At 38.4% G+C, this 17,599-nt stretch overlaps 1 protein-coding gene across 1 annotated transcript in view; it reads left to right on the top strand.

Moving 5' to 3' along the window:
* Window positions 1–10,961, top strand: part of LOC104152955 (arylsulfatase B) — a 71,509-nt gene extending 60,548 nt beyond the window's left edge. Inside the window, exons 7-8 of the mRNA XM_068928072.1 lie at window positions 6,769–6,897; window positions 7,430–10,961. Of these exons, the coding sequence (XP_068784173.1) occupies window positions 6,769–6,897; window positions 7,430–7,695 (395 nt within the window). The 3' untranslated portion in view covers window positions 7,696–10,961. The remainder of the gene's footprint in view (window positions 1–6,768; window positions 6,898–7,429) is intronic.
* The last annotated feature ends 6,638 nt before the right edge of the window (window positions 10,962–17,599 follow it).

Genomic DNA, 17,599 nt, shown 5'->3' with positions numbered 1-17,599 from the left:
GTGTCAAACTATTTAGCATACGTGTTTCCATGACAGGAAATGTTGGTGGTGTTACAGCTTTATCTGGAAGCTCTTAAATGTACTTTATGTTCCTGACCTGCAAAGCAGTAGCACCTGTTGATTATTTCTTTCAGATGTGCTTTCAGTTTATATTGGAAAGAGTGAGAGCCATCTAAAGATCCTAGTTCATGATGGTTTCAGTGGCTTTTCTTAATGCACGCTTTTCAGTCTTTTCCATCAAGTGGGTTGCAATTAAGCTTGGAGCTGTTTATATTTTCCCTGCCATGTGGCTCAGTCTGCTGGTATATCATCATAAATAGAAGTTTGATTGTAGAGAATACTGTTATTTTTCAAATTTTCCATTGGGAATTACACTACTTTTTTTTTTCTTTTTAAAGGTAGATGACTGTTAATGTCATTGCTTTGCAAATGAAAAAATAGAGGTACAAGGTTTGTCTGCTTCTGTTGTCCATAAAAGACACTAACTGTATGTATCTGCTTGTAGGAGAAGGTTGTTTTTATTGTGTAGGATACTGGAAAATTGCAGAGGCATAGTCCATGTAACGTTCAGTTAGGTTGTTTAGAATAACTCCTTGGGTAGAGCTCTGTTTCCCAAATAAATAATAAATTAGCATTCTTTTCTCTTTCTCCAAAATTGCTCTCCAATTCCCAGCATGTCTTCCCCCCATACTAGTATGTAAGACCGTAGGGTATAGAAAAGTAGCATGCTTCAAGCAGTACTGTTTTGGACCCTCTAGCTTTTGTGGTCAAGATCTCAGAAAATGCCATGTTAGCGAGAACTGTGTGCTGTTTGATCTCTTACCCTGGAAGAAAACTTCTCAGCATGGATCATCTTAATCATAGACTGAAGGAAGAATATTTTAGTTTTAGACGTGCTGTCTATTTATATCTATTTATATCCACATTTTATGTTTCTACCAATTACTTGAGTTGGTCTCATCATTAGAGGGAGAAAGGAGAGGTAGTGGAGTAAAGAGTAGTTTATGTATGGTTATTAGATCTGTGCAAATATATAGATAGATTGATAAACAAAGGAGAATATGTAGTCCCATATATTTGCTTGTTTACATCTCAGCTGAAAATTTGCAGTTTATCTTCTTCATTTCTGTGATTAAAAATTAGAGAACAAATTTAAATAAATATAACCTTAAATAATTTTATTAAATAATTTTATTACGTTTAATGACATTTTTCTCTGGAAGAGCTACCAGTCCGACCTAAAGGATGTGTTGGCTCAAGAGCACACGTGGAGTACTCAGTGAGGTCAGAAGAGCTTTGTTGAAAGGGTAAGAAGGAAAGAACATGACTAGGCACATGCCAAGCATAGGGAAGATCATAAAAAATGAGACAAAGTGAAAAGAAGAGAATTGCTCGGAAGACATAGCTGGTTGGAGTAAGGAGTTTTGGTATATCCTCTCTGTTTAACTTTGAATTGTCAGATATTAATTACTTTCAGGAACATACTGCTGAACTGAACGTACCAAGGAACTTCTCTGGTATGGCAAAACCTGTCTTTCTCTAGTATTTCTGTAAATTGTAGTTGTTCTTTTTAATTTAAAATTGTATGACTAAAGCAACAAAGAATGTAGGTATCAGGTTCCAGGCTTAATCACAGTGGTACAAGTCTGATGTGAATCTGTTATTTTAGTGACTTCACTCTTTATTTTCATTGTAATATAAATGAGAAACAAGTCTTAAGCAAGTAACTGACTTGCATTGATATGGATTGTTCTGTGCTTTGGAAGGCATGACTAGTATAAATCAATATTCTCATCTGTTTATGCTATCCCTCCTTTTAAGAAAAGCATTACAAGTTAACTAGAGGGTATGCAAGAAATGACTTGTGTACCTGTATTTCTGAAACGACAATTTTTGAAATTACAGACAATTTTAATCGTATATTCTTGTCTTTTTATGAAAACATCTACCTTTTCAGTTTACTATACATAAAAGACTAATATAACAAAAAGGATTTACATAACTCTACCTGGGCATATCGCATTTTTTGTAAACAAAATATTTGGGTTGTCCTGAAATGAAAGTAATTTGGTAAGATGTGGTATATGATGGAAATAAGAACAGCTGTGCCATGTCAGATCAGAAATCTCTGTAGTTCATTATCCTGTATCCAAGAGCAGCAGTAGTGCAGGAAAGAGTGAGAGAGTGAGCGCATAAAAATACATCTCTCATGTACTCCCCCATAACCTACCTGCAGCTCATGTAGCTGCTTATGTTTAGGTGTTTTTGTGTTTAACAGCCCTTGATGGATTTTTCTTCTTCTTCTTTCAACCTCTGTAAATTTTTAGCATCTGCAACATCCAATAGCAAGGTATTCCACACTTAAGCTGGGTTTGTGATACAGAAGTATATCCTGTTGTTTGTTTTGAATATGCTATTTCATGTGCTATTTCATAAGTTATTTAATACCCCCTCATTAGGAATGACCAGTTGTTCGCTATTCAGATTGTCAGTGCCACTTGGTTTCACAGATCTCTGTCCTGTTCCCCATCAGTTGTCTCTCTTTGAGGATGGAGAGACATTTAATCATTCCTCATTTAGAAGCTGTTCCATACAGCTTCCTTGTCACATCTTTGAACCTCTTCTAGCTTTTCTGTGTCCACTTTGTAGTGTGGGGACCAAAGCTGCACACAGTATCCCACATGAGGCACATGATGCAGCTAGGCTGTGGCATAGTGTTCCTTTCTTTGCCATTCCTAATATTTATTTTCCGTTTTTTGACTGATGCTGAACATTATATGTCTATCATAACTCCACAAACTCTTTCCTGAATACCAATAGCTTGTTAAACCATCCTTTTGTGTATGTGGAGTTAGGATTGCTTTTTCCCCCCCATGTTTATTACTTTCCCTTTGCTGTACATGTGCTGGTGCATTAGCAAGACTTAATACATGTATTGAAAGACCACTCACTTTTTAGTATAAGTCCTGCCTATTCTCTGGTCATCACTCAGAATGTTATTTATATATTTATCTGGTAGTAAATTTTTCAGGTTCTAACCTGAAGGTTATGCTATGAAATATTCAAACTGGTAACATGGCAACTATTTTTTCGAACGCAGCTATCATTTTTTTCAGTGTTTTTGATATCTGACTGATGATTTTTAAGCATCCTGCATAGGTTTTCAGAATTGATTGACACCTGCTTTCTGAAAATCAGATCTCTTGAAGATATACATTAGCTATTGAAAATTATTAATCAATTTACGCCAAAACTGGAAATATGTCAGTTTATAGAGACAAATTATATGCAATAATGGAAATAAAGGAACTAATCTGAGGTTTTCATAAGGAATTGAGGCCCAGGTTTTTTTTAAGTATTTAAATAATAAACTGCTTTTGTGAGTACTGGGATATGGCCACCTCAATTCCTTTTAAAATCTAATCATAAAATGAGTTTTCAGACTGTTAAGACTAACGATGGTCTTAAAATATGATGTAAACTTTGAAGTTACTTATCCAAGGGCAATTTTTTTGAAGTATTTTATTTTTATTTTTTTCTGTGGAGAGATAAAATCTATTTAAATACTTTTTTGCTAACCTATAACTGCCACAAAAACCAGTAAAATATGTGGATCAATTTATTTATTGTAGCTTTAAATAATTAAAAAGAAACAACTGAATGAAATTCCATTGCTTTCTGAGGTAATGAAAGTTGTATGATTTCCCAATAGAATACTTCAGAGGAAGTAGAGCAGCTGGTGATGCTCGCAAGGTGGCTTCAGGAAAGAGGCTTCTGTTTGAAAATAAGAAAATTGATGGCAAAGGCTGTGATTATTTTTTAAGGTAAAAGAAAAGCTTTGTTATTTCATTGGCCACTGACACACTGATGATCACAGGGCATAAAAAAAATGTTTAGCCTCTTTGCATAGGCGCAAAGGCATTGTAGTTTTGATATATGCCCTAACTCTATAAAGTGAACGTGTGGGCATGTGAAGGCAGACTTGATTAGATAGATCCATAAAAGGCATCTGTTTGGTTGCTGAATTAGTGCATGGGGCTATTGCTGCTGTCTGGTCAACCGTGCTGAAAAAATAAGAAAATAAAGCTGGAGCAGATGAAGAGAAAAACTACTGAGATGCTTAGAGAATGAACATTTTATCTTACAAAAACAAAAAGAATATGACTTGTTTAGTCTACCAAATTGGAAAAGAGAATTCTGTAAAATTCATACGGCAGGGAGAGAAGACTGTCCAATAATTTTGCATTTCATCTGCAATAACAGAAGTTGAAGAATAAAGACAGAGGTGGAAACTTAACAGATGGGCTGAAGGGAAGAAGAAAGTCAGGTAAATGTTGGGGGAGGAGTATACTAGCTTAAGGGAACAAATTATATGATGGGAAGAACAGAACTCATATCAAACTATTTGTATTTATTTTAGTACTTTTATCTGGTGCTTATGTAACTTTGTAATCTGGCAGTCCTATAAATATGCCGTGTTGAGCTCACTCAAGTGAGCATCAGTCTATTTTGTGTGGTTGGTATAGCTGATAAAAGTTGACCTGTACTGCCTGTGAAGTAATGTGCTTGGCTGAAGAATAGACAGTACATTTCTTTGGCAGAAGACAAGGGCCTACAGTGGGTGAGTTAACATGACTGACAGTTCTGTATATTTGGCTCAACATGTGCGCACTTGCCTTTCTCTCTTCAATAAATTTTTCTCAAAGATAATATTCTATCGAACAACTTCAATTACAAGCGCAGGTAAAAGTATTTGCTTAATTTTAGGATTTGTTTGTTTTCATTACCTAGTACAAGTAAGGGTTTTTTTTTAATTAGTTTATCTTGTTGAGTCTCATTATGAGTCTGATGTATGCCATTCTAAAAATATTTTGAAAAGTATATCTAAAAATACAATCTTTCATACTATTTATTTGAAGTATTTTAAGTAATTTATATTGTGTAATACTATGGCTTCACATACAGGAGCTCAGCAATTGGAAGCGTGTTCTCCATGCTAAACCTTGAAATTGGAAATGTGAACTCATAGTTTTTCCTTTAGACCAAGCTCCAATATTGTAATCTAGAGATTTAATGAATGAAGCACATGGTTGTCTTTTTTGATCCGCTGATTATGTCTTTCATTGTGCTCTTTAAGAAAGTAGATGGTGAAGATTAGTATTCCCAGTAGCAAAGAGCATGATAGAATAATACATAATACAAGGATGTTGAGAAGTAAGCAATATTAATCTTTTAAAGGTTATATATCTGCTACAGACAGCACACACAGCTGTGTGTGCATTTACCTTCCACAAGAGATTCTTCTGGGAGATTTTGATTAAGTTTTTTCTTTTTATAGTTTTGTATAATCATCAGTTTCAGTGCTTCATGATCTAAACTGAACTGAGCCCTCCCCTATCTGTATATGCATATTCTAAACAAGTGGTCCTCTTTAATAGCCTTATGTATCTGGGAACATTACACAAGTGTGATGTAAAGAGGGAACTTAAAATGCACAAGAAGTGCTTATCAAAGAAAAAACTGATTCAAAGTATGAAGACCAGTAATAAAAGAGAAACTTAGCAGGATCTTCATAAAAACTAGAGATACTGTGTCCCAGCATTGTCCTTCCAAACTTTCTTTTGCTCTCTTCTATCTGATCTATATTTGCCTCACTGTGACTTACAGAATTTACTCTTTTTAGAAGCCTGTAGTACTGCTTCTAGTATTGGGGGTCTCATATTATTGCACAACTCTTTTTTTTATGTTGTTTGTTTCAGTGGCAAAAGTCTGCCTGCTGAGTCCTTTAGATTTCCTAAATTTATTGAAAGTTATCTCTTGAAAGATGCTAGAAAATCAAAATTGGTTTCTCTCTACCTCCTGATGTTCTGTTTTTAGTCAGATTACAGGTTTCTTTTGGTAAACAGGTATCAGCTAATACAGTTAATATAAAAGCCTTAGATTTTATTTCTTAAAGTCAGATCTTGTTTATAGAAGCTGAGATGTAAGATGGTTGTCAGTTTGGATAATCCTGGAATGTCTGTTTGACTCCCTCCTGCCTTCAGTAAAGACCTTGTCTCCTGATCATCCCTGGTACATGCATGTTAAATTTTTTTCTGAGCTTCCTCCTAGAAGGAGCTACAGGATTCCTTTTGAGAGAAAATTTGGGCATAGTTGACACTTGACACAGTTTTCTGCAGTATCTGGAGATGGGTCATGTCATATTTGACTCTTTCTACCCAAGACACAAGCCTGACACTCCCTCAGTTGCTGTACCTTAGAATTACCTCTCTGACCAGATGCAGATCTATGTGAATGCAGCCAGCCTATTCCAGAGGGAGTTAGCAGTGTGTGGATAAAAGCCAGGACCTACAACTTGTTCACGGGAGTGATCTAAGAGAATGAACTGTAATGGCACTGAATCAGGAGATTGTTCAATCTTACATTCCTGACTGGAGCAAGATGGCAATTACAATCATGAGTTTTCTTAATATATGCCTGTATATGAGATTGTTGCTAACAGAGTTATTTGAACTCAGGAGTGACTTTCTCCACTGACAAACATATCACATTTTAGGGTGCAGCTCAAGATCTAAGACCTAAATATATCCAGTGAATTGTAGCACAGATCTTTGTACACGTACACACACATGCACACACACATACATAAAACAAATGCTGTATCTGGCACACCAAAAAAAAGTATGATACTGGTTTGTTTTCTAACAAAATTATAAAAATTACTTTATGTATGTACAATGTTCCTAACTTAGTTTACTTTCCATTAAGGTCTTGGCATTGACAACAGGACATCTTTATCACAGAATAGTTCTTTTCCATGGGATGAAACACTTTTCAATATCTCCATGCATGCAGCAATTCGACATGGAAGATGGAAGTTACTAACTGGATATCCAGGTAATAAGTAACTCCTTTTAATACAACATGTCATATTTCCCTCCCCCTTGCCCCAATTTCATTCTGTTTAATAAATTATCATTTTTCTTATTTACTGTGCTAAGTCTTCAGGGTTTTGATCATGTGCAAGAATCCAGGAGGGGCACTTTTAAAATGCGTACAATGCATGCAAAAACCTTGCAACATCAAAGAAAATAAATGGCTTTTATTATAGTGGAAAAATTATCAAATAGAAAGTCCATGAAATTACCTGCTCTGAAATTAAGTGAAATGAAATTCTGAATCCTAAAGCTGAAGCTCATTGCCTTCCTTACAATGGTGCAGCTCCTTTGTACAGATAGGACTCTTGTAGAGATAGCCCTGGTCTAGAGAGGCTCTGGTGCTGGGCTAGAGTTAAGGAATGTAGGAACAACTGCTGGCCAGTGGCTTGACAGGCAACCTAGTGATTTTCTTGATTACAGTGTAACTCTGCCTCTCCACATCACCGCTCTGTATCTGAGAATTAACCCTTGGTCTGTTCCTGTTTCTGTAGGCTGCAGTCACTGGTTCCCTCCACCATCTTTGTTCAATGAGTCAATGATTCAGTCGTCTGATCCACCAACAAAGAGACTTTGGCTTTTTGATGTTGTTCATGATCCCGAGGAGAAAAATGAGTTGTCTGAAAGATATCCTAATGTGGTGAAAAAACTGCTCTCACGGCTTCAGTATTATTATAAACGTTCAGTGCCTGTGTTCTATCCTGAGGAGGATCCTCGCTGTGATCCAGCAGCAGCTGGGGTCTGGGGTCCTTGGGCATAATGCACAGCACTGCACTCTACAAAACCCACCTGGAGTGGAGTTTGATTTATGGACTCAGGGTCCTACTCCTGTATTTCTTACCTTGTTTTTTACAATCTTGTTGATTGTGAGTTCATTCCTTGAGTCATTCAGTCTTTCTTACTCTTAAAATATGGTGGAAATCTTATTTCAATCCTCCCCACTCTCTCCTTCTCAACAATTATACTTGAAATGTCGATAAAATTAGAAATCTGTTGTTTGAATATTCTTTGTCAGCAATTTGCCTCTAAAGTGGTGGTAGGATGTTGCTTTCCTCCCTGAAAGAGATTACTTCTGTTAAAAAGCTGCTATGAGTCATGGCAACAGGATCATTCAGAATTGTGTTGTGGAAGAAACTGATGTTTCATTTCATGCTTGCCCAGAAGACAAGCATCAGAAGCTGTTACATATCTGTAGAGAATAGAAGAAATACAGCAATTTACATAATTCTTACCTTTAACATGCACTTCTGTCCAGAAAAGAGAACAGTCAGAAATCTCCAAAAAAAACCAAAACTTCTAGTATGAAGCAAAATCCTTTATTCCTATTCACTGCTAACATATGAAATGGGGGTAGAGAAAGGTGGTTGACCTGAGGGCAGGCCTGCCATGTAGAGGGACCTTAACACACTGGAGAAATGGGTGAACAAAAACTGTGTGAAGTTCAACAAGAGCAGAGTCCTGCACTTGGGATGGCAAAACTCCACACAACAGTACAGGCTGGGCTCTGACTGGATAGACACCGTTGCTGTGGGAAAGAACCTGAGAGTCCTATTGGGCAATAAATTGAACAAGAATTACCATATGCCTTAGTGATGAAGGTGGCCGAGGACATATTGGTCCATATTAGCAAGAGCGTAGCCAGCACACTGAAGAAGTGATTATTCCCCTCTGTTCAGCACTGGAGCACTGCATCACATTTTGAGCTTCCCCATACAAGACAGACATTGACATACTGGAGTGAGTCTAGTGGAGAGCCATGGAAATGAGCACATGAGGAGAGGCTAAAGAAGTGAGTTAATTTAGCCTGGAGAAGAAAAGACAAACGAGAGATTGCTATCTTCAACAAGGTAAATGAAGGGCATAGAGAAGATGAAGTCAGACTCAGAGATGCACAAAGAGAAGACAAGAGGCAACAGACACAAGTTGCAACACAGGGAGTTCTAATTAGATATAAGGAAAGAAAAATCTCATTGTAAGGGTGCTGAAATACTGGAACAGATTGCCCAGTGAGGTTGTGGCATCCCCATCCTTGGAGACGTTCAAAATTTGACTGGAAAAGGCCCTGAGTAACCCAATCTTAATTCTGAAGTTGGATCTAATTTGCAGGTTGGCCTTGCTTTGGTACTGGTTGGGGGAACAACCAGATGGCCTGCAAAAGGCCCTTTCAGCCTGCATTATTCACTGATTCTGTGATGAACAAAGCCTTACTCTTACTTATTGCCTGCCTTTGTGGCGTACTCTTTCTGCTCAGATTGTTTTTTTATTATCACAGTAGCAACTATTTTCATCTTGAAATTGGCTCTGAGCCATGAGGAAACCAGGCCAAACAATTTCACTTGATTACTCACCAAATTGATGTGAGAAGATCAACCTACCAGCTCTCTTAATGTTAAAAATCTCTGGAGTCTGGCCAGAGTTCTGTCAGTGCTTTTCAATGTCTTTAGCCAAGTTCTCAGGCTGCAGAACTCTAGCTGTCATCCTCTCCAGAAAGCAGGAACCTAACTGCATGTTTTCAGGATCCAGGGCCAAGTCCTATGATTTGCACTAAGGCTTTGCGCATCTTTTCCCAGTTTTGTCTCCTTCAGGAGACATCTGCTAATTATTAGCAACAATTAGCAGACGGACTTATGAAAAGACTGTCACACTTGACAAAATTTTCTTTTTTTTTTTTTAACTACAAAGATAAAGCACAGGAAAGATGGAACTTCAGGAAGCGAAAAACATGTTTTAAAATAAACAGAAATTCCTGCCTTCTGGTACAGCTGATTCTCCATGACACTCTTAAACCTAGCTTGCATCTCCCACCTTTGATGTGTTCCTACATATACTAGAATGGAAAACAACATTCTCTAAAAGCCTGTTCAGCTGTTTGTCTTTTTCCCAAAGTCTCTCATATTTTCCCCTCTCCTTTGTCACTTCTGCCTCTTTATGTTAGCATTTTTCCATTCCATTTCCTTCACTGTCCTCAGCCTTGAAGGTGGGTAAAGAAGAAAGATAGATTGGGAAAGAATACTTCTCCTATGTTGGACAAACATATATTCTCTATGGTTTGGTCTGATATGTCTTGAGAGCCTGTGTCAGACCAAGGTTCAATCCGTCTCCATCAGTGGTTGAAAGCAGATAGCTGCACAGGAGTAAAGGGCAAGCATATGTGATAAGTTCTGCAGATTGTCTTTCATTTTCTAACTGTGGCTCAGAGAAAAACTGAACCTCAGATATTTAACTGCTTTGTGTTTAGTAGTCCTCAGTGTAAATTCTTGGAAGAAGATTGTGTGAATACCACAGTCAGGAGTTCCACAGCCTAACTACACAATATGTAAAGAGTCACCTCTGTTTATGATCTGCTTCCAGGCAATTTCAGTTTTCACTGGTAAAATACGTATGCCATGACAGAAGTCCCAAATGTACCATGTTTCGCAACTTGCATATTAACCAGTATCTTTATAAAAATAAACAGAATTTGTATGTTCTGTAAAGGTAGTCTCCAAATTGATACATGACCATCTTTCCTTCCATTTCACAAAACTGTTTTCCACTTTTCTTTCTATTTTGGCTTCACAGCACAACAGCATTTCACTCTTAAGCGCCAAGAGGTTCATTAAGATAACTTTCTGAGACAAACTCTATTATGTGCTGACCACAGGAAGGGATCAAAAATGTAAGCAACAGAACCTTTTTATAAGCTATTGCATCACCTTGACAAAGCTCCCATCTTCCTTCAGTAGCTCCAGAAAACCGTTATTGCACTTCCCTTTCCTAATTGTCACGGTATATCTATTTTATACCAACATAATGATTTATGCTGGTTTATAACTTTTACCTTTTTAATACTGCAACATTAAGCTTCATATCCTCATTTTTGTAACATATAAGTAATTATATAGAGTTTAGAATATGGGGTTCTGAAAGAGTGAGGTGTCACTATACCTCATGTAACTTTCAGTATTACTATTTCTGTATCTTATGCATTAATTATATAGCTGGACCTTCAAATGTCTTTTTGAAATAAATCATCCAAGTATCAGAGATTCCATCTATTTAGTTCCCCATTCCTGATTCATTCAGAATTTGCTGGTTAATTTATTCTTGCAATCAAAATGTAGATGGAGAGGTTGACAGCCATTCCGCAGCCCATAAGGGAAACAAGTCCAATCAATTTATATTATTATCACGCAAGAGGGTTGGGGTGTGTGTGTGTGTGTATTTAGAACTCTGTCTACACTAGTAGGTATGTAAGACTTGAAAGCTCACTGCTCTCAGTCAATAGCCCATATGACATTTTGGTTTATAAAAGCAATTACAGGATGTGGTTGCCATAATAACAAGAGAATGGACTCAGGAATGTGGGGCAGAGATGGGTCCCCAAGTCACTGTGTATCATTCATTGTTCTGCATTCTCATTACATGAGAAAGGATGTTGGCTTACCCACAAAAGTGGGAATTTTTATCAATGATATTTTTAATACGAGTACTGTTTTTATTATGTTGCTGTCCAATTTCACGGAACAGAAAACAACATCAGCTAACTTGCAAAAACCCAGGTAATTAACGTGCTTGAGTTCTCCCATCAATGTCAACTCCTTGGCTAAAGTAAGAAAGGATCAAAGAACTTCTAGTTTTAATTTCAGAAGTAAGTAGAGCCATTACATGTTCTTTTTTCTCTCTGTCCTGCAATCTACATTTTATTATCTTGCTGATTCAAATCCATCTACCAGCAAGAGACTGTGGTAAGTCACTGTTTCCTGTGGTATAGAATTTATCTTCTATTTCCCCTTTTTCCTTAGCAAAGAGGTGTTGTATTTTGAAATTCATTATAAAAAATAAGTATATATAAAATAAGGGTTTTTTAAAATTCCTAATTGTTTTCCCTGGGTGGTCCTCCATAAAATATTTTAATTGAACTGGGTTAGGAAAAAAAACAGCTAGCTGTTGGCATCAGCAGAAAGTTGTATACCGCTTGATTGTTTCAAATTGGGAAGTACAAAATTCTTTATATGTTTTGTGGTTAAATGAGTAACATTCAAAAATGCAAGTATTTTGGACTCTCTAGATAACACTTCATTTCATCCCTTTCCAAGTTTTAAGATCAATCTTAATCTAGCAGATTTCTTAGAATTTCAAATTTGAAAGTCTTCATTTTTATGTTGTAAAAATAATTATAACTTTAGAAAAGTAACCATGTTTAGGAAGAATGCTCATACTGGCTATGCATTCTGTTGTTTACAGAAAGATGTACACAACACAAGGAAAGAATCCTTTTATAAGCAAAACAGGAGGTCTGAACCTGTTCTTGAATCCAAAGCCCAATATTCCTCCTGTAAGTAATTAGTTCAGAGAACATGGGCTTTCCTAGAGTTGACAAATAGGCCTTGCAGGAAAACCTGAGTTTAATCCTTTTCAAAATATCTAAACAGAAGAACCTAGAATTTAAACCCTTGAAGGCTGTGTGCAGTTGAAGATGCACTAGCAGTCCCTGTTGGCCTCTTGGAATTTGCCTCTTATCTCACTCTCTGGTGAAGTGGTTCAATAGCATAATGCTACTAGGGGTATTTCCAAAGCTCTTCCATATTTTCCTTAAGAAGCTTGAGGTTATGCAGAGAATCCTATTAGACCTGTGCCACCCCATTGCTACCCAGAAAGTCTTGATAGAAGGGGTAAACTAGTGAGAGAACCACTAATACCCACTGTGTGTGATGGAGCTTGGCACACCAAAATATGCAGTCTGTATGTGAAATCAGGTTTGTACTCCTAGGATTTGGGAAACCCAAGTGAGAAACAGGCACGTAACTTACAAACACAGGAAGCAAACAGTCTAAATGAAAAAAAAAATTAACAGTGAAGAAATATGTGACGATCCAAACTCTAACGACAGGTGTGGGCCATGCCTTAGCCTAGGAACACCAGATCATTTCCGAGATGTAACAGTTGTCAAGGCAGATTATTTTTTTCCCTGCCTGTCCGTTTCTTTGGCAGTTCCCTTGCAGGCCCCACTCAAACTAGACCCCAAGGCTGTATCTTTCTCATAACACTAGCCTTAACTCTTACACTAGGGGTGAGCTGAGCCATAGCCCAGCATCCTGAGCCAAGGCCCATGTGAAAGAGCTCCAAGGAGACAATTCTTTCTGAAGCCTACCCCCTCCTTTGGCATCACCTTTGCAGGTCCAGTCTCACTGGTCCCCAGGCTTTGTTTCTATACTAACTGTAACCCTAATACTAAGCCTAACTCTAAAACTAGATGTGAACTGAGCCTTAATCCAAGACCCAGGTTGTCGCTGAGATGCCAAAGGCATCAGAGAACACTTTTTGGTTCCAACCCTTCCTTTACCAGTCCCATTCCACCCCAGACACCTAGGCTTTGTCTTTCTCCTACCACTAACCCTAGCAGTAGGCTTTGTTACTCTCTAAACTTGAACACTAACCTTAACACTAGTCTTAGATCATGACCTCAGGCTGTAACCCTGAGGAAGGATTCCTTCCTGCTCAGGGAAGAATTCTTTTTGCAGCCCAAACCTTCACCATCCCTTGGCAACCCCTTTGCAGGACCCCACCACAACAGGACCCCTAGCCTTTGTCTCTCTTTGAACCCTAACCATGCCTGGGGCCTTAACCCTAGACAATGCCAGCCATGGCCCAGATGAAAGTTCTCATGGGAGAATTTTTTTGTAGCCCAAATCTGTCATTAGCAGCTCCCCCACAACTAGAATCCTATGCTTTATCTCTCTTCTAATCCTAACCTCAATGGCAAAACAAGTGTGACCACAGCACCGGCAACCAACTAGAGCACAATCCCATAGTACCTGAACAGGCTTGGGAGAAGTAGGTGCTAACAACAGGGCCCGTAGCCCCAAACAAGGAAAGGTGATGAGCCAGGTGCAGGGTCCGTCTCGGTGGTTCAGTCATGAGCAGCTGGAGTTGAGGCCAGAGACAGGGCTGGCTACAAAACAGGTCTGAGGCCCATTCAGGATACAGGACTGGAGATAGCACTATGAACAGGCACTATGACACAGCTCAAGCAAGGACCCAAGGCCCAAGCTGTTAGATGAAATTTTGCTCCTGGCCCCTGGGCAGATGGTGTAAGTGGAGACCCCAGGTGAGACTGGTCAGAACAGTTAAGTCCCTCGGGGCCCTCAGGACCCTAACAGCAGCCCCCCACAGTGAGGTGTGTCCTTCTGCTTCAGAGATCCTGGCTCAGAGGGGGACTTGCTGTGGGCTGTCTTGGAGCCATTTCAGGGGTCCTAGAGCCAGGGCATGGGAACAGTGTGCAGCCGCTGAAGAGTCCTAGCCACATGTGTGTGTTGGGGATGGGGGAGGGGGTGGGGGGGTGACAAGCCTCCACTGAGACAATCCCTGCTGCACCAGGGGACGAGGATGGGATGAGAGGAACCCAAAGCCAGGCCAATCCAGAGGAGCCATGGGGCCAGACCCCATGCTGGACATTTCAGGGCTTGGCGGTGGTGGGAGGTGGGGTGGGAGTGTCCCAGGTGAAGCTAATCTGGGCAGTTAGGGCCCGTTAACAGGCTCGGGACTCTGACTGCCCTACCCTTTGCTTTTGCTATAGATATGGGCTGAGTCTGGAGGTTTCTTCCTATGGTGAAACATTTCTTTTGGTATTCCCTTTGCAACCTCACCCCAAGTGGGCTCCTAGGTTTTGTATCCTTCTAGCCCTAAATAAGGTGAGATTTGTAATGGGAAAGTAGTGCTTGTGCTAAGGGAAAGAAAAAAAACAGTTCTAAGATTGGGGAGTTTTTTAAGCTAACTTTTTGTTTGCTGACTGCTGTTTTCAAACTAACTGGCTTAACTCTTTCTGTTTGCAGTCTTTGTTGCTGCAGGCAAACAATGGATACTATTCAATTTCAGATGTGGTTGTTATATGGGAAGATCCTGGTTAAACAGACAACACAGGCAGTTACTTAGGGTTGCAAGCTAGTTTGGATATTCTGATTCCAGTGTTTTCAAAAGTATTCTTCTGGTGTTTCACAATGTGTGTATGAGCGCATCTACATAGAACAGAGCTGCTGCAGAGAGCAGTAAAAACATTTTGGTAGAGAGTAAGCAGAATCAGTCAGCCATCCAACCACGGATGGGTTCAGTAACAGCCCTTGTGATAATTGCATACTGTGGTTAGCTGAGGCAAACAGGATGGTGCATTAAGTTCTTGTTGTGTTAGTGTTCCCTCCTGAGAGTGTTATTTTGTGGGGTAGAGTGAAGAGATACTGGAAAGGTTGGTGGTATATCTGCTGCCAAGTTTCTAAAAATTGGCTTTTGGCTGCCATCATCAAAGTAGCTACCAGATGTTCATCCCCTAATTCTGGCTAAGCTCAATAGCAACAAAGGCAGCTATATTTTGTCTGTAGGACTATAGTTAGAAAAAGTACAGTCAGAATCACTAGATTTGGATCTAAGGAATGTAATGCTTATTTGGACGAGTCTCCAAAAGCCACAACAAGGTACTACACCAAAGCCACAGTTCTGTGCTGCTAGATTCTGGCATTCAGGACAGTAATAAAAATAAAGAAGCGTGTCTCGCTTTGTACTATGCGTTCTTATGATTTATTCAAGCAAACAAGGAGTTAGAACTCAGTGAATATGCATACAAACAAAGTAAGCTGTGTTCTGTATTCAGCAATGTTTGTTGAGTAGTTTTGGGCATAAAGCCCATGGTAATGAATGGAAAACTTTGATTAGGACATCTGCGGCCTACCCAAATCATTTTATGGGATCTAAAATTCTGCCTGAAATATCACTTGATGGCCCTATTAACATACCATGTCAGAACCTTATTTTCTTTGTTGTCTATGTTCTCCCAGAATGCTGATGAAGTAGAATACTATGGTTTTTTTGTAGGGAACTTGAACACAGAGAGCTGAAATGACTTATCCAAGGACATCTGAGCCCTTATGTTGCTTTGGTTTATCTGGCCTCACTGGGGAAAAAAGTTTAATGGGTCTCTGGACAATGAGAAGATGAGCATTGAGACCATCAAGTCAGAGGCTTTGGGGCATGAACCCTTGCCTCTTGACTTCACTTCTAGCAGACATACATCTCAGTTCCAGCTTGACGCTACTTAACTCAATATAACAAATATCTTTTTATTTATAAGTTCCTGTATTGGCAGATCTGAGACTCAGAATGTTATTTTCTGGATGTTACTCACCAGTGCAGGTTTATCCATGAAAACATAGTTTCTGGAGAATCATCATTTTTCCACTTTGCCCTGTATATTAGTGGTAATAAGAACCTTTTTAAAAGGCTGTGAAAATCATGACCATCTGTCTGCTGCTAGGTAGGTAGCCCTTGTAGATTTACTGAATTTTCACTCCAATTCGTGTCCCCTTTGCTTTGTTTTCAAATATTCCATTTTACAAGTGATACTTGATTGATAAAGTACTGTCTGAAATAATCCCAAGGTGGCTATTAGTCTGGTCTAGTCACCTCCCGTCCTACCAGTGACATCTTGTAGAAACAAAGTAATTCTCCTGCCTTTTCAATTCTGTTTTGGCTTTACTTTATAATGAAGAAAGCATGGTCATGGTACATTAAGACAAATGGATCAAAGCAATGTTGAAATTAACTATTATTCTGCTTCTAGCTAAAGCTCATAGACTCATGGACTGTAGAAGCCTGGGTAAGAACTTGCAGGTAGTTTTCTTTTTCCATAAATTCCATCTTAAGAAACTCAGAACAGCTGAAATGGCACGGTCTTTGGCTCAGTAAAACATAGGCATGTTTTTAGTATCAAAGAATCTTATTAAAATATGCTAGCTGGATTCTGAAAAATGTGGGATGGAATTGAGTGGAACACTGCATTTTTGTTTATATTTGCCCTAGAAAGTTGTCCACCCTGAAGAAATGTTTACAGAAGTGAATGACAGAGTTTTTCTCTTAGAGGCAGCAGGTGTCGAGTGTCTGAAATTCTTTTGAGTCATAATTGATTGTTAATGATAGGATTTTTTTGGTAATTATTTCTGCCTACTTTGCCTAAGGATTTAATGTGCATTGTTTTATATGGAGAATTTTTTAGTATTCAGCTTTTTTCTGTATTTACTTTGTAATAAAGTAAGGTCATGGTATATTAAACAAGCAGCTAAAATCAATTTTTAAACCATTATTCTGCCTCTAGAAAACAGAAAATATTTACATACAAAAAGGAAGTTTTTCTGTTGAAATTTTTATTAAATTTATAGCAATAAATAAAACGGCAAGAAGCCATCCTCTTTCTCTTTTTGGAAAGAGCAAATAGAGCTATAAAGACTGAGTGCAGTGTTAGGAGGAAAGTCTAATTATTAACCCACAAATATTATTGAAAGTGTTTGTACTTCTCAATGAATTATGCATCTTCTATTTAACTAGCAACATAAAATATGGATAAACCCAATCCAAAACCAAAATCCGAAAAACCCAGGCTGCTAGTTTATCAAAGTTTGTTGTACTTCTAAATTTTATATTTTGTGTCTTTGATTCTAAATACCAAGATTAAATTGCTCAGTGCACTGGCACTTATTTTTTTAGAAGCAGTGATGATGCTGAGACTGTGTTATAACATTGTTTAGCAGCCATTCCTCTCATGTCCTATAGAAGTGTATTTGTAAGCATTACTGTATCTGCTAGCAAAAGCTGACTTTTCAATAGCAGCCACTATGCATCCTTTTAGTTAATGTGATTTA

The sequence above is a fragment of the Struthio camelus genome, chromosome Z, assembly GCF_040807025.1.
Source record: "Struthio camelus isolate bStrCam1 chromosome Z, bStrCam1.hap1, whole genome shotgun sequence".
In the NCBI taxonomy this organism is placed as follows: Eukaryota; Metazoa; Chordata; class Aves; order Struthioniformes; family Struthionidae; genus Struthio; species Struthio camelus.
The sequence above is the reverse complement of the archived record's forward strand: the minus strand, read 5'-3'. Positions and strand labels throughout refer to the sequence as shown.